The 24,739-nt window shown below is 39.9% G+C and overlaps 1 protein-coding gene across 2 annotated transcripts in view; it reads left to right on the forward strand.

Moving 5' to 3' along the window:
• Positions 1–16,415, forward strand: part of rnf144aa (ring finger protein 144aa) — a 31,938-nt gene extending 15,523 nt beyond the window's left edge. For both annotated transcript variants that reach the window (XM_062440328.1, XM_062440327.1), the window contains exons 2-8: positions 2,510–2,660; positions 3,876–3,980; positions 5,037–5,097; positions 6,851–7,067; positions 9,157–9,304; positions 9,787–9,876; positions 12,331–16,415. In XM_062440328.1, coding sequence (XP_062296312.1) covers positions 2,526–2,660; positions 3,876–3,980; positions 5,037–5,097; positions 6,851–7,067; positions 9,157–9,304; positions 9,787–9,876; positions 12,331–12,462 — 888 coding nt within the window. In that variant the 5' untranslated portion in view covers positions 2,510–2,525 and the 3' untranslated portion in view covers positions 12,463–16,415. The remainder of the gene's footprint in view (positions 1–2,509; positions 2,661–3,875; positions 3,981–5,036; positions 5,098–6,850; positions 7,068–9,156; positions 9,305–9,786; positions 9,877–12,330) is intronic.
• The last annotated feature ends 8,324 nt before the right edge of the window (positions 16,416–24,739 follow it).

Here is a 24,739-nt window from a genome sequence, read left to right on the forward strand (position 1 = left end):
AAACAGGGCTTCCTCATAGCTCATGGGTGTAGATTTGGTTATGGAAGGTTGAGACTTGTCAAGGTGTTACCGAATTGTCCCTACCAATATTTTATGATCCTTAAAAAATCTTGTCATTTAACTCCATATAATGTTACCAATCAGATGTTTGAAAGTTTCCAGGTTTGTGTGTTTTCTGTGAAAGAGTACTATGATGAAGAGTAAAAGAGGTGGATATGGATGGTGACCTTACTTGATGATCAAGCAGCCCTCAACTTCAAGCTGTACACATGTTATCAGAGTTAATAATGAGCGGTGGTGACTATAGTTTAAACATTTCAAACATCATGGAGTTTATTTTACCAACCGTATGCAGTTAATATCCCAACCGGTCAAGGCAGATGGCCACCCACCTAGAGCTTGGTTCTGCCTGAGGATTCTTCCCGTTAATGGGGAATTTTGAAAAAAATGCTGCTCATGTGGGAATGTTGTGTCTCTTTAAATTAAATTAAAGAGTACGGTCTAGACCTGCTATCTGTGAAAAGTGCCTTGAGATGACTATTGTTGTGATTTGGTGCTATATAAATAAAGATTGATTGATTGAATTTGTCTTTAATATTTGATCATTGCTCAGATGTCAGTTTATCAATGTCATTACTATAGGTGAAAATGGAAAAGTGGAAATAAGAAGAATCAAAGTGTCAGTAACTGCTGATCTAATCAAAATATTCTGTAATCTATCCAATATTTTATCAGATGCAGGAAACTTAATTTATAGCCAAAATCAACAAACGTAAACTCAGGTGAGGTTTCAAGATTGTTTTATAGCAGATAGTTAAACAAAGAAGCACATTAGCTACATTTATTTTCTCTCAACATTTATTGTGAAAAGATGTTGTGTCTGCCAAAAATCTGGAAAAAATGTTATCCACGCCTTCACTTCAGTCGATCAACTATTGTAATCCCCTGCTCCCTGCCATCAGTAAATAAATAAAATAAAATCTGTCTCAGCCTACAGCTCATCCAACAGTCAGCTGCCAGGATTTTAACTGGGACAAAGCAACATGATCACATTTCACTGAACCTGGCTTCTCTACACTGGCTGTTGCTGTTCAAATTGACTACAAAAGTTTTGTAGATAATTCGATTATTGATGAAGCCCATAAAGGCTTCTCCCCAAGTTATATTTTGCACCTGCTATCGTTTTATGTCCCCTCCTGCTCCCTGAGAACCTTGGATGTGTCTTTTCTTGTTTTTCCAATGTTCAGACAAATAACTTTTGCAGTTATGGCTCCCAGACTTTGGGATGACTTGTCTGAGGAGTTCAGGGCTGCAAACTGTTTCCTCTATTACAGTTTTTAATTATTTGTTTTTTTTCCAGTGATTTGTATGTTGGCCTATATTCTTATATATACATAAACACACATTTTTTTGCAATGATCCCTCAAAAACCCCAGGACCTTGTCTCAGCGCTCAGTGTTTTCTTGTCAGTGTGATGGACAGTGGATTGATGGATGAATGCCAATTAATGCCTTAGATCAATTTGATTCTCCTGGTCTCTCTGAAAATGACATCAAAGAAGATGTCATTTGGCTTTTGAAGAGACACTTGAGAAACCTTCACGTAACACATTTATCCAATATAAAGAAAAAATGTTTTAGATACTCAAATTTATGTTGCACAGTCCCAGGAATGATAATGTGAACTTGTGGCCCCCTCTCTCCCCACCCACTGACCTCTTCTTGTATGTCTGTGAACAGGCAGCTGCACATTGAGGCAGACTGTACTGTGACCAGTTAAAGCAAACCGCGATCCCTCCCCATCTTTCCTACTCTGCCGTGCTTCTCTTCCTCCTATCCATGCCCCCTCCACCTCCAAAATCCTCCTTCAGCCGGTTGCTAGGCAGCACGGGGAGAGCTTGACTGTGTTGACGTTGTGTGCGCGGGACCACTTCCTGTAAACAGCTGAGTGGGTGCTCTTTGCTCTCAGCTACAGAGGGAAGGAGGGAGTGAGACGAGACGTCCTAAAATAACCCTTTCTGACTCTCACAAAGAAACGTGATGACGCACAGTGGAGGAAAAAAAAGTCATCCCAAGTGCAAATGTCACAGGGTGCCAAGATAGCTGATAGCTCTGAGAGTTTCAGGAGCTCCTGAACTATATTTTCTTTTTGTTTCTACTGCTATAAAGCATGAGGCCAGAAATAAAAATGAACACAGCTGACAGGGGCCATTTAGGCAGAGAGCTGGTGTCCTTCTGCATATAGCATATACCTGTTTGTGTGTGTGCACCCTCACTGGACACAACTCACAATGCATTTTCTGTCTTTGCTCACATCTTCATGCTGATTTTGTCACAACCAATAAAGCACATCTTGGACTCTGGATATATTATGTAGACAGACACACAAAAAACTGAGCTAGATATATTCTGAAGAATTTCCTCTTGTCAGTAGCAGGATTATAAATAGTATCCATTTGTATTTGTTTTGTCTCATTTTAACTCTGCATCTTTTTTCTGTGTCTCATCAGCTCTGTGGCGGTGAAGATGACCACGGCGCGGTACCGTCCCACCTGGGAGCTGGCCGTAGACCCCCTGGTCTCCTGTAAGCTGTGCCTTGGAGAGTTCCCTCTGGAGCAGATGACCACTATCACACAGTGCCAATGTGTCTTCTGCACAATGGTGAGCAAGACATTCCACACATACACCAGATTCCTGCAGCTGTCAACAGAAGGATGACTTAAGGGAAAATAAATGATCCAGAAATTAAGTTAATACAACACACAAAAAAAAAGACATTTTGATTGAGCTATACTCGGAACTAGCGCAGAAAAGAAGTTAGAGTTCAATCTCGATACACTTCAATGAACATAAGTCGCCCAAATTGCTGTTAAAGTAAATGTGATTTTCAGATGGATTTTAACTTAATAAGAGCCACACAGGATTTGCACCGTATTGTAATCATTAATGAGCTCAGGATCTATTACAAATCTCACATCCCTCCTGTGTGACAGTGGAACTGTGTGAAAAAGGCCAGGGCAGAGGAATTGTAACACCCACCGTCAGATCCTAAACAATCTAATCCAGAGATAAGGAAACAATGCCCAAGAAGGACCACTAAAAATAACTTCTTCCTAGAACACAGTGTGGGTGGTGGCAGTCATTACCAAAGTTCAGTCTGTACAGTTTATTCCATAAAGGTCAGCCACAATGTCAACACAAAGAGTGCATGGTGTCTCACTCAAGCTACTTTTTTTATGAGTAATTTCATATTAGATATTATACTTAATATGTTTTCCATACATTGAAGAAACTGTAGAATACTTAAATTCCTGCTGCTGTTAAAAGAGACATTTTAGTATGAATCTGATTCACATGGTTCAAATCTCACTTTCAAGTTTCATATAAAGCAGCAAAAATTGAAAAACACACAACGAAATATCTCATAATATAACATAATAATTGCATATTTACACATCAGTCAGACACCAAGCATGATAGCATATTTTTGGAGTCGTGTTTCTGGCTCCTGGCAAATATAATTCCAATATTCTCTGTTTGCTTTAGCTCCGTTTTGGCCTCCACTAAATCCTGTGGGAAATAATCTGGCTCTTAATCCTGCGAAATGCTCCACTTTTTTCACAAGTTTGTCACTAACTTTGCTTGTATGCTGTTTGTCAGAATGAAGGTTTTTAACAGATACTCTTGCTACATACTATCACATATTCCTGCCTCATTTTCTGACTGAATTGACAGACAGTCAGACTCTATGGGTCAGTGTTTGTTTACCATCATTCCTGGTGCGCAATCTGCTTTGTTTTTGTTCTTGTTTATTTTCATCTGACTTTGGATATTGAACTGGGTAAATGTTTGTCCGTCTGTCTGATTCTCCTTCAGTGCCTGAAGCAGTATGTGGAGCTCCTGATTAAAGAAGGCCTTGAAACTGCAATTAGTTGCCCAGACTCTGCTTGTCCCAAAAGAGGACACCTGCAGGAAAATGAGGTACTGATACAAGTAAAAGTGTGATTTGTTTTTTACTTTGATTGACATTAGATGAGTGTCCTTTAGGTTGTTGCTGATTGCAAATACCACCACATTCCCTGCAACTCACCATGTTCATGAATGATGACCAAATGTGGCCAACATGTCTTTGCTCTGTGATAGCATGAAACTGGACTTTATCAGAGCAGTTTCCATAAAGGATGGTTTGCAGATAGTTGTGAATAGAAATTTGCAAGTAACTATGTACATGCAAATGTGCCACATGCTAAACCAGAGGTGCAAAAAAATGAGCAAAAGTAAATGGTGGTGTCTTAACCTTCTCATGTATTTCCTATCATGCTGCTCCTTTTCACATCAAATAAAATGTACCAATTAGTAATATGATTATGTTTGCAGTTAGTTCATTACCTCAAAAAAGCCCTAACCTTACTCAAGATGACCCCTGCACTGCACCTATTAGTGTGTTTATCCCACTATAATGAGTGAACCTGTGTGTTTGCCTTCCTAGTAGAGGTCAATAAGAGGGCAAACACCCTTCATCCTCCAGGCAGTTGATGGACTCTCCTTCTCTCTAACTTGGTCTCAGAGGCTCTGAGGCACAGCATGGTTCAGCACACCACGGCCCTTGTGTTTCTATTCAGTCAGTGTCAGTGGCCTTTACTACTACTGCTGCCAGTCAGGCAAAATATACCTCATTCTGTCTGCTCTGACAACAGTGCCTTCGCCTTTTTATAATTGACTGCTCTTTTACAAAACTCGAACACATTCATTGCCCATTAAATGAGTACATTTAACCTTGAGTGGGCCTGTGTATGCACCTTGAATATATTCTGGCAATTGTATTCCGTTTTTGTCTAAGAATGGGATGAAAGGACTTATTGGTAAGCAAGTAGCAAGTTCAGATCTTGTTGAAATTTGAATTTGACATTGTTCTTGAAATGGAATTCACATTCTGAATGTGAATTCAGAATGTGAAAAATTCGCAGCTTCTGTCTATAAATATGCACAATGACCTGCTTATTTCCCTCCCACTTGTCCTCTCCTCTCTCCCTCTAGATTGAGTGCATGGTGGCCACGGAGATGATGCAGAGATACAAGAAGCTTCAGTTTGAAAGGGGTGAGTAAATTCAAAAGCAGCCGCAGTACGTCAGCGTAAGGCTCCAGAGTTGCTCATTTGTTTATGTGTGGGCAAAGGCTGTCAAACACAGACGCACGTGGACTCTCCTCACTTCCCCGGCTACTGCATTTCACTTTGGCACACAAAAGGATGATGACAATCCAGTCTGGCACGTGTAGCTGGACTGCTGCATGTTCTGTCAAGAATCACCCCCTGTGGACTGTTCTGCTATTGAATTACACAATGGGGTATCTGAGGAAAGCTAATAGAAAAGATTTGAGCAATACTTGTTTGCTTAGTAAATATTCACCAACATCAAGTGTTCTCTGCGTTTCCACCCATTTTTTCCACGTCCAAATTGAAGAGCAGTTGACAGAATTGGCGGCGAGCATTTCAATAACAACTTCTGACATAAAATTATTCTGGACTCCTACCATTCACTGCAAATCATCATGCAGGCAGTCAGAGAAGATTATTGTGACAGGTACTCAGGCCTAACGTTTTTCCGATTTGCACTGTTGTATTCAGACTCAAATCTGCCATCCTCATCAAATTATAACACCAGCTCCCATCAAATATACATGAAGGGCAAAGCCTCCTAGACTTTGTTTAAAGAGACTGTAATTGGATTGGTTCAGCACTAGTCTCGTAAACTGTCTGGCTGACTCTGACTCAGGCTGGTCTCTTAGCACAGCAAGATGTTTTAGTTAAATCGTTTTTATCTCTGTCTCAGTGTGCTGCTACATATTCAATGTCTACAGTTTACACTGTTTGTAGAATAAATGTTAACCTACTGATAAAAGGCTAAGATATCAGTGCTGGAAAGATAATGGCAGGTCTGTGTCGCTTTGCTGTGTACTGTAAATGTAGATATGCTAATCAACAATATTGGAGATCCCTCGCTACAATAGAAACCAGCAACCAAGCAGTGCTCCTCCTTCCTCTTTGAAGGTACTCAACATGCAGGTTCTCCACCTACACAGAAGCACAGACTGTACACACAACAAGCAGATCACACTTGCAAGAATAAATGCATGAACACAAACACATATATCAGGACACATAGGGGGATCCTGCTAATGAATAAAAATCCACAGAAAAAGCTGTTGATGCTGCCTAGATAAGGGTAGTCAGCCATCTCATCGATGTCCTACCCAGTCAGGCAGAACAGTTGCTGTAACCTTTCCATATTTCTTTGGCTGAGCCAACAGTGCATGTGAAACGTGTGCTCAGAGTTCTTGGCAGAGAGGCAAGGGGAAGGAAGGAGAGGATGCAAGGGCAAGTGCATCATGCTATGAACTTAGAATAGAACTGGTGAAAAACACAAAAACTCAAAGCAAGAAAAAAAAAAGAGACCATGTATACAAATGCAGTTCTAACATAAGCAAGTACCAATATGATTCTTGAAAATTGTACATTAGATAAAATATGCATGAACAGAAGTTCGCATTTCTATTTCAGGTTGGAAGTTGATTGTCCCTTTTTGAAAATGTCTGTGCAACCATGCAGATAGTTCTGGTTTTATGTACAAAGATTTTAAGATATCCAATAATCTATTGTGGCTTTCACCACAATAGATGGACTTGTTTTGTAGGTGTCATTCAAATCTTTAAAACATTTTTGCAAAATATTAACACCAACTTAACTTCTTTCTACCAAGAAACTGTTGTGCAAACTATTTTTGTGATGCAGGAAACTGATCTTTTTAAAAGAACATCTGTCCATAATGCTGGCTATTAATTTGTGCCATTAGAGGTGCTGCTGGACCCGTGCCGGACATGGTGCCCTTCCTCGACCTGCCAGGCTGTGTGCCAACTAAAGGAAGCAGATTCTCCAACGCTGCCCCAGCTGGTCCAGTGCGCTGTCTGTGCCCTGGAGTTCTGCTCAGCCTGCAAGGCCAACTGGCACCCTGGGCAGGCCTGCCAGGAGAACAACCTGCCCATTACCTCCTTCTTACCAGGAGAAAACAGGTACTGCTTTTTACCTATTTAGATAATCTACATTTTTTAACAATGGTGTTGTCTTACCTCATCTGTGTCTGTATACTATATACACTGATAACACATTCATACATGTTTATTTTCTGGTGACAGGTTGAGGCTTTCACAGATGTAAAGTGGTAGCTACAGCTGAAATGATTCGTTTTTTTAGTTAATAAACAGAGAATTATTATTTTCATAATTAACTAATTGTGTGGTTAAAGACAAAAATGCCTATTCAGTTATATTAAACTAAATATCTTTGGGTTCTGGATATGCTGACATATGGATATGTCAGCATGGACATTATTAAGGACCATAACAAAATAATATTATAATTGACAAAGGTTAGTGTAAGCTACTGGATTGTGTTATCACCTGTTATAATGTAATAACACATTACCCTTTTAATTGGTCCAAGATTTAATTGTGTGTATAAATTAATTTTCTTCAGTTATTATTGACACACTTAAAACTGATATTTTTACTGTTATAAATATATTGACGAAAACCTAATAAACTAAGTAATTAAATTTAATGACTAGAGTAATAAAACTTTGCTCAGTTTTATTACATCAACAGTTATAAATGTTATACCTCAGTAATTTCCACTCCAGAAATAATATAATACTTTATCCAGCATGTTTTTACTTCTTCATCAGACATTCAGACATATATTTTACTCCATTTTGACATATCGGGACAGTATCAGTTGCTATAGGGCCAGTTGTTTAGATGCAATCCCTGGAAATGATATTCAGTTTCTCAGAACTGAAGTAGCATGTCATTCTCAGCTCACTACCGCTCAGTACCACTAGTCAATATATAGCAGGATTCACTGCATATATACACTCAATGCATCCTTGAATTTAGAAAACAATCTGCTGAAATTAAACTGCAGTAAAATAGTGTGAGATGGGCGTATTATTCATTTTAAGGATACAGGATCTGTCTGGAAGAGACAGAAGAGGGCTGCCCTGAGACATATACGGCTGACCCGTTTCTTTGTGATATCCTCTTACTCTGGAAATGTCATTAGCTCTGCTGAGCTTTCCTCTATCACCACAGGTTCAGGACCAGAGGCCACAGTGGAGGGAAAGAGGGGATTAACAGGTCTACTCTAAGTTGTAAAGAGCCCTGGTGTTTAAACTACACTTGTTCAATGTTAGGATGTCTCTGATAACTGCATTCTGATTTTTCTTTGCACCCCATGCATTTTATTATACCTTTGAGGATGATGACTTGAGAAATTCTCATCCTCCTCTTTTTAATGGTCCACTACACCTGATCAAACTACATAGACTTATGTTTAAAGTGAAAAGTTCAGCACTACTCATTTCTTTTCTTCATCCCAAAGAAAGTCATTTTCTCCCCACAGCACTTTAACCTGACCACTGTAGTAGCCCAGAATAATGTTTAACTAGAGTCACCCAAGAATGTTAATAGCTGACCATTAGATATGCAAAGTAGATGATTTGATTGACTCGCTTTAGCCGAGGTCGCTCCAGTAAAACAAGGATTGGCTTTATGCAGGGCAGATATTTAGAGCAGTTTTGCTTCCCAGTGTGGCGATGGCTGCCAGGTGTCAGATGAATGGAGGTGTACAGAGTGTGCTGTAATTCACTCAAGGCGCCCTGAGATCAGTTCATGGAGAATTGGCTTGGTAATGAATGGGCTTGTTTGCTGTCCTTCGACAACGCCCAGAATGGCAGGTACCTGCCCGCCCCCAGATTTCAGCAGTCAGCACTTTACTGAAACAGGAGAAACGGATACAGACAAACTGACACCAACAGGAGGGGAAACAATGGGAGTCAGGGAGGGAGTTCAATACCATCTAGTGATTGGTGGTTTCTATAACATTTGCAGCCTCCTGGACTAAAGTTATTCACACTGCTGGCACCAACCACCATTTCACACAATCCTGCTACACCAAAGATTATAAATATTGATCACTGCATTAAAGCAATCTCATCTGCAGCACTACAAGTAAACTGAATGTTAAATGATTTTGGTTTATGTAATAATGTTTGGAATTTAAAAAGAAACAAAAACATGAAGCTTGTGTCTTTCTTCTTCCCAGCTCTTTCTATAAGAATGAAGAGGACGATGCACCAATCAAGCGCTGTCCTAAATGTAAAGTTTACATTGAGAGGGACGAGGGCTGTGCGCAGATGATGTGCAAGAACTGCAAACACGCCTTCTGCTGGTACTGCCTGGAATCTCTGGATGTAAGTTGGTCCTTACTAATTTTATTGTTACTTTATTTTCACTTCAGTAGCTGTGATAGCAACATTATTCCAATTTTTCCCAAACACTAAAAATCACTTTACTTAAGTATTGCAATACTGGGTTTGCACACTCTGATAATCTTGGATGTAGACATCATTTGTCTCCTTGTGACAGCAATAGCTTTCATTATCAGGAAACTGTACCTTAACCTTGGATTTGATAAGGAATGAATGTATTTGCATGTAGCTTTTCTTCTTTTTTTTTTATTCATCACAAGACCGGTAAAAATGACAGTTTCAGCAGAGCTTGGATAAGGGTGACTTATGAGCCATTGTACCGTATGTAATCCTAATTGTACGAGCGCTGACATCCAGGGCACACAGGTCTTTTAAAAAGCAATTTTGTCAGAACAGCTGCCATGTGTCTTTCAGACTGCTATAATGGTCAATCTTTATCTCTGTTGCATGTGTTTGTATGACAGGATGACTTTCTCCTGATCCACTATGACAAAGGGCCCTGTCGAAACAAACTGGGCCACTCCAGGGCGTCTGTTATCTGGCACAGAACACAGGTGAGGAAACCCCCCCCCCCCCCTTGTCTCTCACATTCACTCAGCCCCCCCCCCCCCCCCCCCCCCCCCCCCCCCCCCCCCCCCCCACCCCCACACCCCCACATTAACTACACTGCAGCATGTGGCCATACATGTGATCTCCAGTTCTGCCTCTTTTTCTCTTTGTGTCTCACACAAACTGGCATTCAGCAATGGGCTGGTAATATCTTGATAGCACAATAGAAAAAGGACAGCTTGATCCATCTGCAGCGACAAGTGTCTAGTGGTCAGTGTCCTGCTGTTTCCAGCTAAGCCTATTATGTACACCTTTCACACAAAAAGGTTGACATAACCAAGGTCTCCTACTAAATGTTCTTCTTCTACTAAAAAATGAAATGACAGATTACATGAGAAAGATAGAACACAACATGTCATTTCCCCCCATTTAGTCTGCATCAGAGGCCGACTGTGTTCAGTTCACACATTTCACCTTAATAGCTCTCCTTAGCCAAATGATATATTCACAGGCAACATGTCCCTTTGTCCAACATACTTGTTATTTTGTCAACATTAGCATACACAATAGCATCTGTTGCCCAGTGGGACAGGTTGAGTCATATGATTACAGTTCAGCTGGTGGAGGCCAGCTATAGCTTCACTGCCCTGTGTGTCTCTCTTGCTCTCCCCATTTCAACCCCCTCACTCCTTCATATCTAAAAAGCCTTTAGCTCACTCACACAAATACATAAGATGCACCAGCGCAAACCTATCGTGCAAAAAAACCATCTTCTCTCCCTGTCTGTATTGGATTACATGAGGTTTATGTGTCCATGCAAATCGTGCCATCAGCTAGACGAAAGGTCACATCCTAATCATGTAAGCATCATCAGGGTCTGTGAAGTACATTGTGCTCAGTGCACTGTGCTTTCCTCTGCAGCACAGTCTGTGTTCTTACTGTAAAAATAGTTAGGACAGTTAGTAATGTAGTAACATGGTCTTTAATAACAGGGAGAAACCTGGCTGTAAGTGATCCCCCAAAATGTCTCTTTGACCTCAAAACAGAGGGAAAGGCTTTGTGCTATTATAAGTCACTGTTGACTGAAGCTACATGTTATGTATCCAATTTTGTGGCTCTGAGACTACTGGTGTTTGGCTCCCCCATGTGGTGAATTAACTAGCTTACACTGCTCAATGGTAAAGAGGAAATTTCATTAACGTCCCCACGAGATGACCTCACATGACTTATACTTCCTGTAAAACAGAATATCTTAAATGGTGACATCATCTTGCACTAGTGGGTATGAATTAAATTTTTAAAAATAAAACCTTCATAAATCTTTGAACATCCTCTATTGTCCACCTATGCCTTAAAATAAAATTGTCTCCCAAAATGACACCTTATTGATTTACTCTTGCAAATGATCCCTTTCTGAACTATGTCCCGCCCCAACAATACATAAAATCAAGGAAGTAAGAGTTTAATTTCATGTGGACATGCCTTTTGCAATGTTAGCATTGCTTTAAATATTTTGTAATCTATGGGGGAATAGGATGTAATCATAGTTATTCAGACCCTCCCATATTCCGAACATTCTACGTTCACCACCAAGCTTTAATGGTTCTCTGCCCAAACATCAATACCAGCAAAGCCAGTCTGTGTGAATTGATTTGGCAATTCAACCACTAGGTTACTCAATGTGGACTTCTCCAGCAACAATTTGCATAATTTTGCATAAAAGCAACCACAATAGATCTTTAGTCACAGTTGCAAGTGAATTATACATCGGTAAAATGTATAATTCACATTTTACCGATGTAAAATGTGATCAATGAAAATTTAACAGTACTGAGATTGTCTGTGGTTGTCACCAGCATGTTGCAGATCATCTCAAACATGGCTGTGACTGTCAGTAACTTTATTTGCCTGTTTTTGTCCCTGTGGTCTGATTTCATGCTTTGCACTAGGTCACCTGTGTTTGTCACCTGATCATATTTTATCCAGTAACAGATATCTACACCTAGCAAAAACAGTAGTATAAGTATAATATGAAAAAAGAGCAAATTCACATGCTATTAGATTCATGTTGTTAAGATAAAATAATCCTTAAATTTACAAGCTGTTTAAAATGTATTCCAAAGAAAACCACTAAAATATTCACAGGGCAAACAGAATTTCTCAATGTTGTTTTTGAAGCATTTGGTGACCTCTGCTGGCTAATCTGTGGTATTGCATTTTCATGAAAGAATCCAAATTGAGATCTTGTGAAAATGAGGAAATAACAGCTGACATCTCTTTTGATTCAGTTAGGGTTATTAATATAACAGTTTGTAGTTATAAATAAATATGATATAAGATTGGTCTACTCAAGCCTGGATGTAACAAACCTTGCAATGAGGTGTCTTGCTTGTAAGAGCAGTGGATACATCACATTACATTGAAATGAATGTGTTCAATTTTTGCTCCTCTCCCTGCAGGTTGTGGGAATCTTTGCTGGATTTGGCCTGCTCCTGCTGGTTGCCTCCCCCTTCCTTCTTCTGGCCACTCCGATTGTCCTCTGCTGCAAGTGCAAGTGCAGCAAAGGCGATGACGACCCATTACCGACCTAAAACACACCATCAGAGCTGAAGCGGAGAGCCGCTGCGAGGATGGGCCATCTTTTTTTCCTTTTCACCCCTTTACATTCTTTTCCTCCCACCCGCTTTGAGTGCTTCATTTTTTGGGTCGAGCCTGCACCGGCCCCCGGCTGCTTTGGGATCCATCGCTCTGCATGAGAGAGGCATGGTAGAAAAGCGAACCGACAACTTGGCCCAATGAGAGGTGCAGGGTCAGAGGTCAGAGGAGGTCAGACTTGTCTAAGGACCACTGTGTCCATGCGTGTCAGACATTGGTGGTTTGAGAATGTGAAGCAGGTCTGGGCCACTTCCAGTGGTCCTTACAATAGTTGTTTACTTACTGTGGGGTGGTGTTTTGGAGAGTTATTGCAAGCAAAGGAAAAATCAATGTTAAGAAAGGCTTTTCTCTTGTATGGACAATATCATGCAGGAGCCACCTTAGAGAGAACATTTCCTTTATCGCTCTATTTTGTCGGTTTGTCGTACGCAACAAAAGCTTTTTTCCCCACCACCACACTCGATGTAGCTCTACACATTCAGTCAGTAGCATCAGAGTTACACCACGCATGTTTGGTGTTCACTCGATTTGCACAAAGAACATGATTTCTTTGTCATGTTCACGACTGAGGTAGAGATGGGAGGCTGTTGTCACTCTCAGTTCAATGTACAGCACGTCCTCTTGATGATGTCAATGTTTTATAACCTGTCGCTTTTAATAGAACTGTGCTCAGAGTAGTGTCTGTGTATTGTATTTTTGAGTGTTTTCCAAACCGTTTAACATATATTAAAGGGGATTGCCACTCAAATTTAAAGTACAATTATTTTCTGTGGTTTAATGACAATAAATAGCCTATGAAAGCGAATTTTGTCAAGTATCAGCTTATGTTTTATAGCCAGATTTTTGTCATTGTTATTTTACCATCTGTCCTAAGTTATTCTCCTTGGAGCACATCCAGACATTAAATGTTTTAGTCATCTCCATGGATTGTGTTTCTTGGTGATGTTATACATTTTTACAACCCTAGATTGAGTGGCGCTCCCCTTTAAATTAAGCATTAATTTAAAGTTTAAATTAAGCATTAATTTAAAGTCTGTCAGGACTTTGTATCCACATGTTGTGGACCAATTTTAACAGTAAAAGAGATGTCACTCCTGTAATTTTCTGATCCCAGGTGGTGGTTTAGCCAAATAGAAATGGATAGCCTTAAATTGAGAATAGCCAAAATTAGGCATTTCCCCCTGTGCATTAAAAGGTCAAATCCAAGTAATCCCAGGGAAAGCGTGTACAAAGGCATTTTTAAAGCATTACAGACAGCCAGTGAAGCCCTTTATATTCAGATGATTCTATGATGTCATCCATATGCCATACTGTTAATAGCCATACAGTTACAAAAAGAAAAGAACTGTCCTAAACTGATGTTCTGTGTTACCAAGGGTCTATATTTCCTAAGCCTTTTTGAGCAGGAGAGCTGATAAACATCCATCCAACCATCAGAAGCTTAACTCAGATCAGATCTCCCACTCTTTGAGACTTAACAAATAGCCGCCGGCCCAAATTGCAAACTTGCATATGTTAGTGGTCCGAGTGTCGATGTTTTGTTTTGTTGGTAGTTTGACCTCCAACAACAAGCAGCTATAAGGACGTCAGAAAAGCCTCTACAGTAAAATATTAAAGAATGTTCCATTTTTGGGCACATTATTATGAAGCTGCTCTATACTATATCACTTTATCTATGCAAGTTTGTACATTACCATTCTTAAACTGTCATTGATTGGTCATAAACAGCTCTATGTCATGAGTAAAGATAACAGTGAAATCTGCAGACTGTCACCATACATGTGCATATCATGGCTTTAATTTAATCAGGGAGTTATTTTGAAACTATTCATTTTACTGTCATTATGTATGTTGCTGTTATCTGTATATCATTTAAGAATATTTAAAGATGGTTAGATTGAAAACCAGGACAGACAGTTTAATTGCCTAACAAAAAAGTGGAAAAAGGGTGAAACCATTTAGTTATAAACAGATTATTTCACTATGTATATCTGGCTGAGGTCTGTCTGAGTAGTATGTAATCATTTCAGATTAAACAGAATCTGAGCCACCATTCACAGGCAGTCCAGTGTTGAATAAGCCATTTACTTTCTCCCTCCCTCTGGTGTAATTCACCAGTGTTCTTGTAGCATTTCATGAGAGGTGTGGCTACAGTTAGCAAAAATAAAAGGTAGTACTACTCAGCAGTAGCTAGTCTAAGCTCAGCAGTAGCTAAACATCTGCACCTCCCTCCTGTCCTCACCAGTTTAGCTCTGATATTCAGTATACAGTAACTGTTATTGTTATTAGTAGCCTTAAATTTTGAGTACCTTACCCGTAGCCTGTTTTGCTTTCACTGACCTCACCTACTCTATGAGCATGATTGTTTGATATCCAAGCCAGTCCATTTTTTTTCACCTTTGGTTTATTCCCTAAAACTGATTCAATCCCTTAAGCTTTTGTTGTTTTATGACAATCGTGCCAAGCAGTTCTCCTAGAAGGGATAAGGAAACTTAAGTTGTCTACTGTATGTGCATTTTGACCATGTATTTGTATTGTATTACGAGCTTTTACAGGGTGGAAATATTTTAATGCTTCTTAATGTAAGCGCTGCACTGTATATGGGTTTCATTGTTTTACTTCTTGATATGATCCGTGATGTATGTGTGTGTGTGCGTGTGTGTGGTATGGTGCCTGCCGTGTTTATTGGAGGAGTTTAGCAGCTGAGATCTACATCGACTCAATAGAAACGTCAACGCATATGAGAGATTGCAACTGTACTTTTTAGGACTTTTCACAATTTTATCTGTCAGGGGGTCTGTAATATCTGATAATATCACCGGTCAGCGCTCAAGCCTGGCCTGATAAGAAATGATTTTAGGTAGTGTATAATATTCATTCAAACACAAAATGTCACATTTAAGGCACAAACTTTATTTTTTTAACACATCATTCTTCTTTACCTATGTTTGCTGACACCACAAAACAGGTAGATAATGTATTATGCAACAAACATAAAAGGGCCAAACATTGTAGTGTCACATTGCATAATGACTTGCTTTCCACACTGGGGCCACTAGAAGAGGCTTATCAGACCTTGCTATAAAGGCCTATATAACCACTTCACACGGATGAAACATCGGCACAGGTATTGGATTGCGATATTTTGAGTAAGGGCTTGCTTCTAATATTTGGCCCTTAAATGGGAAGCAAGGTAACGTTTTTATTATACAAAAGGCTCAAGACCTACTTTGCAACTATTCTAAGATCAAGTTTGGTTACAAACAGCAATTTATATTTTATAACCTGTTGTGTCAAGAGATGAAGCTGCATGATTTTTCTCTGACGTCTACATGTTAAATATTACAATATTGTAGCCTCTAAAGATCTTCTGAATGGTAGCGTTGTCAACCCATTGCCCAGCTTTTTTCTTTTTCTTTTCTTTTTCTTTTTTAGAAAACATGTTTTGTTGTTTAGCCATATGGTATACAAAGTTGTTCAGCCCTCCTCCATTCAGGTTGGCTTCATGTGTCTGTTACATTTTTTCTTTTGTTCTTTTACTTTTATACAACTGTGTTACCTAATAGTTCGTTGTATTTGCATTATCTGTTTTAAACGGTAGGCTTTTTCAGGCCTGATTGGTCAATTAAATGTCAGTCACCTCAGTAAGTGGATTATTGTCAGAGGAAATGCTGTCTGTACACAAGACTTCTGTATTTAGAGATGGTAAACAATGTCTCTAGTTTAGTCGGTAAATGAACATTAATTGACCTGGGTGATAACAAAAATATCAGCATTGTAAAATGGCATATTCTGATCAGTTCTGTACAACATAGACTTGGCATCTCAGTATATCTACAGTTCCACCAACACTGTGACACCAGGTATTAAAGGTTGTTGTTTTTTGTGATTCTGTCCTCTTCATTCATTGACACCAAAACAATCACTCAAACATACCATGAAGATGTCTTGAGGCCCCTTAGGTTGTGTAAGGCCTCCCTCTGGTGTTGGAAGTTTATAGTTGCCCTTTCCATTCAATGGGGAAGACCAAGATGTGCATAAATCATCTGCATCGGTTAAACAAGAGATTACCATTTCTGAATTAATCTGCAAAAGATGACATATTACAAATATAAATAAATTGATACACTGGATATTACAGTAAACATGATACATAAAAGCCAAACATACTTTCATAAGGCCAGTTAATCTAAACAATTACAGTTTTTAATTGTCTATAGCCTTTATGCAACAAAGACATTTATTGTCCCTTTTATGTGTTTATTAGTTGAGTGATTTGTTTACTATTTCATAGAAATGATTGGTGAAACAGGCTGAGAAAAACAATGTAGAATCACAAGATTCAAAAGGAAAAAAATTGATTATGTGGCCGTCACAAGGGTATGTAATTTTCATTTTAATGCAACTCCTCCTCTCTTACATGGCAGATTAATAGCATGAGTCATACAATTACATTGTTTTGATCCTCACGAGGCATATTCATCATGTCTTGTTCTTAACAATGACCTTTTGTAGAGCATGTTCTCACCTTCTCATCTATTTTTTCCACTTGTGTCAAGCATCTTTCCTTCATATTCACAGCAGCTCAGTCTGTTCCACTGTAGCTCTGTCTGTTCATCAGACATGTGTCAGGCTTTTGTTAAGGTCTGCCAAAGAACAGGTTGTTCTCTCCCTCTCTCTGCCTTTGTGTCTATTTCCTGCCAGATGCTGGATTGGGAGCATTAACAAGACAACCCTGAAAATGAAAGTGCAAACGCTTGGTGATATATCATCCCTCACCAGCTGTTCTCTGTTTGGAAGTCTCTCCACCAATCACTGGGCAGGACCACAGGAAGTTACCATCTGTGGGCACCATGGTGACAGGGTTTGTGGATGGGCGTTGAGGCTGATGTGTTATCTGGAGCAAATGAAGTATGATACAGAGAGAGGCGGGGGAGAGACATTGCCAGGAGGTGTGGGGACAGAAATGGAGAGATGGACAAAGAAGACAGAGATGAGTGTAATGCCTAGAAGACAAAGAGCTGAATCTAAGAGAAACGGAGACAGAGAGCCAAGCTCCTTTGCTGAGAGAGGGATGGATGAAAAGAGAAGAGACCAGGCCTTTGCACCTGCTCTGTATAGAACACAAGGTTCAGCTATCACACATGTGCTGGCTGCAGGCCGATCAGGCTGGCCTGCTCTGGCTTTACCTTCCACACCCTGCTGCCAAGTCCTCCTCCTGCTCCTCATCAGCATCCTCTCCTCTGCTGCTCTGTACTTTCCAACCAACCAACAATCTCTTAAACTTTTGTACTTTATGCTGTAATGTCATTGCAAAAGAGTGAGGTTTACAGTCACAAATCATAATAGTTTGTTTTGAATGAACTGAACTTGTATTGTCTGTACTGTAATTTTGAGTAAGTTATAAACCAAAGATGGGACTCTGCCAGTAGTGCTATTCATGGGGAAAAGTAGCTAAACAGGAGCTAAGTAAACCTTTTCTGGATTGAGAAAAAGAAAGAAAACCCTGTTTTGATTGTGACCCTTTAATATGAGGTCAGGCTTACTTGCAAACAGTCATCATAGGTTGCATATCTTTCTTGTGAGCACTTCAATCAAAAAATTGCTTTTCAATGATTACATTAATTCATCTCAACAATCTTGCAGAGGCCTGAAGAGATAAAACTGTATTTCAGTAGAGTAGAAAAAAGGAAGGATTAGAGAGTTCAAACAATAAGTATTATTAGTTTGTTTACCATCCTCTGGAAATCCCTTCAATTAATCTTGCAATCCATTGTAGCGGTCCAGACTCCCAGGCTGGAAAACCACTGGTCTAGTTCAGGTAAGACCTACAGAATGCAGATACAGTGAGAGTTACCAGTGATATTTCTTTTTCTGTGTTTACGGTTAAAATAGAGGATCTGCAACATTTTGTCCAACAATACCATTTGATAAATGCCCCTGCTTTATTTGACCTAATGTAGCTTGTTGGTATGGTTATCTAAATCCTTTAATGATTGTTCCATGACAAGAATTCAGTAGTAAGAGACATCTTACCTGCACTTCTGAAGGTGAATTTACATGGTAGAAAGACTTAGTCAATTAGTAGTGGTATTGTATATAATATTCAGATCCACTTCACGTTAATGGTAAATCTGCTTGCCAGAAGAGGGAACTAGAGTGCTGTAAAAACAGCACAGCCTGTTTGTCCATAATGACACACACACACTGACATTTGATACATCAAATAAAAATACAAAATGAGACATTCTTAGTGTAGAAAGATTAAGATCCACATTTATTCCTAGCTTTCTATGTTTTGACTCTCCTTATTTTGTGCATAGTTGGAAGATGCACTCTTTTGCTAGCTAGTCACAATTTCAGTTATGGTCAAATAGATCAGGGATTCATTCTGTATGTATAGGAAAAGGCGTTAAGTCCTTTATGTTTTCTGAGGCAGTTCTGAGGCAGTGAGCATCAATACCTATTCTTTCTTCAATCCTTACATGTCAGTGTTTGCCCCCCACTGAGGAAAGATTGGAGTAAAGACACATCGCTGACATAAGAGCAAAGAGCTCCCTGCGAGCTCTCGATGGGGGTAAGGGTTAATAATAGGCATGTTCATTCACTCATACTTGCACACACAGTACACAGAACTCTAATTGTGACTTGGGGCCATTGTACATCAGCCACTGACTGACATTAGGGTGACAGGGCTGATCTGAGTCCCGCCTCTGATCTATTTTATCCTAGCATGTAGTTGTACTGTTCATTGTCCCTTAAGCCTGTGACACCTATTAGCTCTCATTAGCTTCCTGTGGTTCAGCAAGAAAAGGCTCTGGTCTGTCAAAACAACAACAAATTATGTACAGAGTTTATTGTTGTTGTTTTCACATCTAATAGCCTGGATTGTGACTTGAAAAAGTTAACTTCTGGCCAGTAGCTGCTAGCACTTCTACAGGGAAAATTTATGGAATTTTTAAGATTTTATCACATTAAAAATAAACTCATTTTGCAAGCCTACAGCCATGCTAGCAGCTATGTGAGGCTGTACAGCTTGATCTCATAGAAATACTTTTGTGTTAACAGGTCGTGCCCCTGTCACATATTTCTGTGAGATCAGGTTGGCATAGTAGCGCTTTGAGCTAAATGCTAACATAAGTATTCTAAAATGGTATAACATCAGGTATAATGTTCATCATATTCACCATCTTAGTTTAGCTTTTTAGTGTGCTAATATTTGAACATAATAATTACCACTAAACACAAAGTATAGCTAAGCTAAGTCATTCATTTGAAAAGTATTTAGTCATAAACAGTGGTGAAAGGTAACAAAGTACATTTAAGTACAAGTACAATTTTGAGGTACTTGCACTAGACTTTATTTCCATTAAATGCCACTTTATATTTTTACTCCACTACATTTTAGAGTAAAATATTGTATGTTTTACATTTAATGTTTTACTCAACTACATTTATTTGACAGCTTTAGTTACTTTTCAGATGACGATTTGACACAGTGGATAATATCACAAGCCTTTGATACAACACATTGTTAAAGATGAAACCAGTGGTTTCCAACCTTTTTGGCTTATGATATCTCACAAAAAGCAGTGTGTAATCAGAGTCATATTTCAGATGTCTGAGTTATTGGTGTTGTAAGTAGAATTTTCCATGCAGGACTTTAACTTGTAATGGAATACATTGCTGTATTGGTATGAGTACTTCTTCCACTACTGGTAACAAGTACTGGAAAAACAGAAATTTAGACCTGCTGCTTGCGCTAGAGGATCACCAAAGTCATTAGGATTCATCCGATATTTTGTCATTTTTCAGTTGGGAAATGTAAACTGGCTTTTATACTGTAACTTGCACAGTGTTTGCACAACTTTTGATGGTCTAATCCTGTATTTCAGAATGTAAAATATAACATTGTCACCCCTTGTTGATTTACACAAGAGGTTCCTGCACAAGAGTTTGTCAATGTCAATGCCAGACTGAACTGCATATTATTCATCTTTCCTCTTTCCATTCATGTCATCATCACCTCTACTCCCTTTACCTGCAGTTCTGTTTGACGTACCCTCTTTCCACACTCTGCACTCTGCAATAAAACTCATATACTTCTTTCTCAACCCCCCCGTGTTTGCTTTATTGCTCTACTTTCCCCCTGTCTCATTCCACCCAGTCCCTCCTTTCCCTCAACTTTATCTGGTAAAAGAAGTTTGCCTGGGGTCATTCACCTGAGCCTCCTCACCTGGCCTCTGACAGGCCTGTTACGATGGCAGGCCTGCCTGGTGAGGATAACGGTTGTCGAGGGCCGCAGGGAAAGTAACAAACCCTGTTTTCTGTCATGATGACATACCTGAGAACAGCTAAGACCTAAGGGATTTGGTTTGCAATGAGCATGTAGTCAAATACAAATAGACTTGAGTTGATTACGATATTGCCAAGTGTAAAGAGAACTGTGGGGAAATCATTCAAAAAATGTTTTTTGAAGTTCTGTTTACATTTGGCTGAGCAAAGAACTTTTTCTTTTTATGCAGCTCACAAACTGATTTTTTTAACAATACCGTAGGCTGCAATTAGTAAAAAGTATTTTCATGTGCCGATTTAAGGTGAGTATTTGAAATGTAGCTGCATACATTTCCAGCCCACTGCTCTTTATGTAATGTCAGTCATGTGTCTTTTAGTCACTAGCAGTTGATGTGTGTTTGATTAGTGGGACTGGAACTGTCAGCTATCACAGATGACGTACTGTACTGAGCCCCTACTGCTCCTACCACCACCACAGCTTCCAGCCATGCACCTGTTCCCTCAGCCTGCTCTATCTCTCACTCCCTCTCTCACAGACACACACACACATACGTCTGCGCCTGTGGTTTCAACTTGGCTTTTTCTCATTAAAGACTCAGTGAAATTTGACAAGTTTTGACAGCGAAGGTTTCCACATAGATCCTGCCATAGTGACAGATATCCGACAGCTTGATGATAACTGCTGCCTTATTGCAGAAACACAGGTGTCCCTCATGGCTCATGACAATAGACAGCTCTGAGTGATGGACGGGATTGATGAAAAGTTACAGAACTGGAACAAGTGGAAGGTGTGTATGATGGGAAAAAAACAAAATAGGGATTGTGAACTTGTGTGAGATCATTCTGTTACTGATTCAGTAATGGATACACTGATTTAAATGATTTGATGTACACTATTGTACTTAGATGCAAGTTCCTCGAATGACTCTTGCTTGATGGAAATGTATTAATGAGTGTATCCAACCTTGACAATTCCTACACAATCCTCTCCCTTCCTTAGCACCTACTCCTTGCCACCCACGTTTTACCTCCTATTCTTCCTCCTTTGCCTCCTTCTCCATTCTCTGCCTATAAATCAGCTACTTAGCGCTGCTTTTAATATTGCTTGAGTGTGCAGTCTTTTTAACGCACTCTGGCACTCACTCCTCTCGCGTGCCCTCTGTCAACAGTAAACTTTCTGAAAAGCGGGCTTAACAGGCCGTGAAAGGGCGGCACAGATGGCTACATCCTAGGTGGTAATTATCAACCACTTCCTCCCAACAAAAAAATAGAAACAAGCGAAGGTGTTGCCGTCAGGTCAACTGATGCCGCTGACACGTTCGTGGGCACTCTGGCAGTGAGCTCAAACCGACATACAGCAAAGGGCCTTCTGGTGCCCAGACAGCACGTTGACAGTGTCACAGGTCAAGCAAAGCCATAAGAGGATGATTTTTGGCTTCAGTGCACATCAGCCAGAAGGAGATCTATATTAAAACCCAATTCTAGTTGGCTAGAAAATCACATTTATCTTATATACCATATTGCAGGCACTCATTTAGCTTGGTGTTGCATCTTGTTTAAATGAAGCTCATGACAAGTCTGTTAATTGCATTTTAACACCCTGGTTGTGATAGATAGGTGGGTAGTTAGGTAATTCATTACTTATTATTAGTCCACACACACACATACAATGGGGGGTTACAAAGGGGTCCCCTATACTACTGACACTGTATCTTACACACAGAGCCTGCAGCCTCACATACTGTGGTCTGCCAGTTAGGGAGTTAATAATCCAGGTCACAAAGAGGCCATCTACCTACATTGTCCATAGCTTATCTCCAAGTTGAATGGGTTGGATGGTGTTGAAATCACTGGAGAAATCAAAAAACATGATCCATATATGCTGGCTGCTGTGTCCAGATAGGAGTGGGCATTAAGCAGGTGGCATCCTCCACTCCAATGTTAGCCTGGTAGGCAAACTGTAGGGGGTCCAGTCCTTCCTTCAACAGGGGTCTGAGATGAGCCAGCTCAAACCTTTCCAGAATCTTTAATATGTGGAAAGTCAATGACACAGGTCTGCAGTGTCAATACACTGGGGCGCCCTATTTTAAGTACAGGTACAAGGCAGGAAATCTTCCACATCACTAGGATGTGCGTGGATGACTCCCTACAGCTGGTCTGCGCATGCCTTGAAGACACCTGGTTGATATCATCAGGGCCTGCTGCCTTGCCTGCCTGGAGCCTCTTCAACTGCCTCTACACCTGGTCAGAGGGCATATTGATTTGTGGTTATAAGGGGGTTGAGAATGGGCAGATTCAATGTTGGGGTACAGAGTAACAGTAATATGTTTCAGATTACACCATCTATTATTCACAAGCAAGGCAAGCCCCCTGGCTTTCCGTTTATGCTCACCCTAGTTAATGCACTGTTCCTGAGAGCCATCAATGGTCATGTGCATATTCACTCCCACTCTGCATCTGTGGCTCCTCTTCTACAGCTCCTTCGGAATATCCAGCCTCACTCTCTGGCTGTGGTGGACTGGGACAATAATTTGGGCCGGGAATTTGACTTCATTCCAGGCCACACTTTTTACACAGACCACCAGACCTCTAATTTTGTAGACTAACCATATAAATACATCGAAATTCATACAAATAGTTAATGTATATTACACATACATTAACTATGTATGTGTAACATTGGGAATGACTCTTTTGGTAGTACTGAAAAACTAAGTAAAAATCCTTGGGCTGATGACGAGCAAAATAATGAAATGGATTTTATGTGCTTTCGCTCTCCCTTTCATTTTTCCCTGTACACACACACACACACTCTCTTTCTGGTTGCTCTGCAGAATGAGATTCATATTGTAAATAGCCTGATCATAAACTTGTATTACCTGGGCAGTCAACAATTGAATGCCCCCTAATTACAGTCCTGCTGATAATCTCATAAATGAAGCACATATTAATCTAAAAGCATACTCTACATGTTTAGCTCTGTGCTCTTAAGTGGTACCTGAAAGTTCCTGCTCTGTGTCTGACTCTGAACAGTCCACCATCTCCAGTTCTGCAGGAGCACCTGCAGCACTAGGGCTGCTGCTTCCTTCTCCACCTTGGCAAGACAAATTTTTCAATTTAGCCTACTACTGTTTAAATTTGACCGATGGCTAGAGACCTCTTTATTTGGATCCATATTAACTGTCACTATCCTCCTGGGGTCCAGGAGGATGCAAAATACCTAAGCCAAATATGAAGATCAGAAAAAAAGGTGAAATGACCTTACTACCATAGGCTACATAGCCTGTGGTATAATTAGGCTACATTAATAGTCGATATTGACAATTGACAATATTGACCAAATTAATAGAAAAGTTTAATTTGCTTGTTTTTTGTTTTTGTTGTTCTGTATGGTATTAGTTATTTACACATTACAATTTCAATCAATTGGTATTATTGATATTGCTTGTATATGGCAAAAACAACAATAAAACTGGCACTATTGATCTCCATCATTGTGTTGCACAGACTGTGTTAGTTATGTTACTGTAGCTTGTTTTGCTGTCAGGCTACACACTTTCCGTAGACTATGTGGCATGGCCAAGTGCTGGCATAGCCCAGTTTTACTATTTTTTACCAGCAACCCATAGCGTTCTTGACTGACCTGCCCTCCTGGCGAACATGTCGCTTATTTTGCAGTATTTAGCTTTATTCGTGGCAAGGGCTTTTTGTTTTCTCTCCCTCTCTGCTCCACCTTTCCTTTTTTCGGACCTTCCATTTCTTGCGACTTGCTTGTAAACACATGGCTGCAGATTTAAGACAGTGGAGCTGTAATATCCTTGATTGCCGTATGTGTGTGATTACATTGGTTGCCAGATAAGTGGATTTGATAGGTCCTTCAACTCATTCCTGATTGCTATATTTTCGCTGGTGAAGTTG

The sequence above is a fragment of the Scomber scombrus genome, chromosome 19 (assembly GCF_963691925.1).
Source record: "Scomber scombrus chromosome 19, fScoSco1.1, whole genome shotgun sequence".
Lineage (NCBI taxonomy): Eukaryota > Metazoa > Chordata > Actinopteri > Scombriformes > Scombridae > Scomber > Scomber scombrus.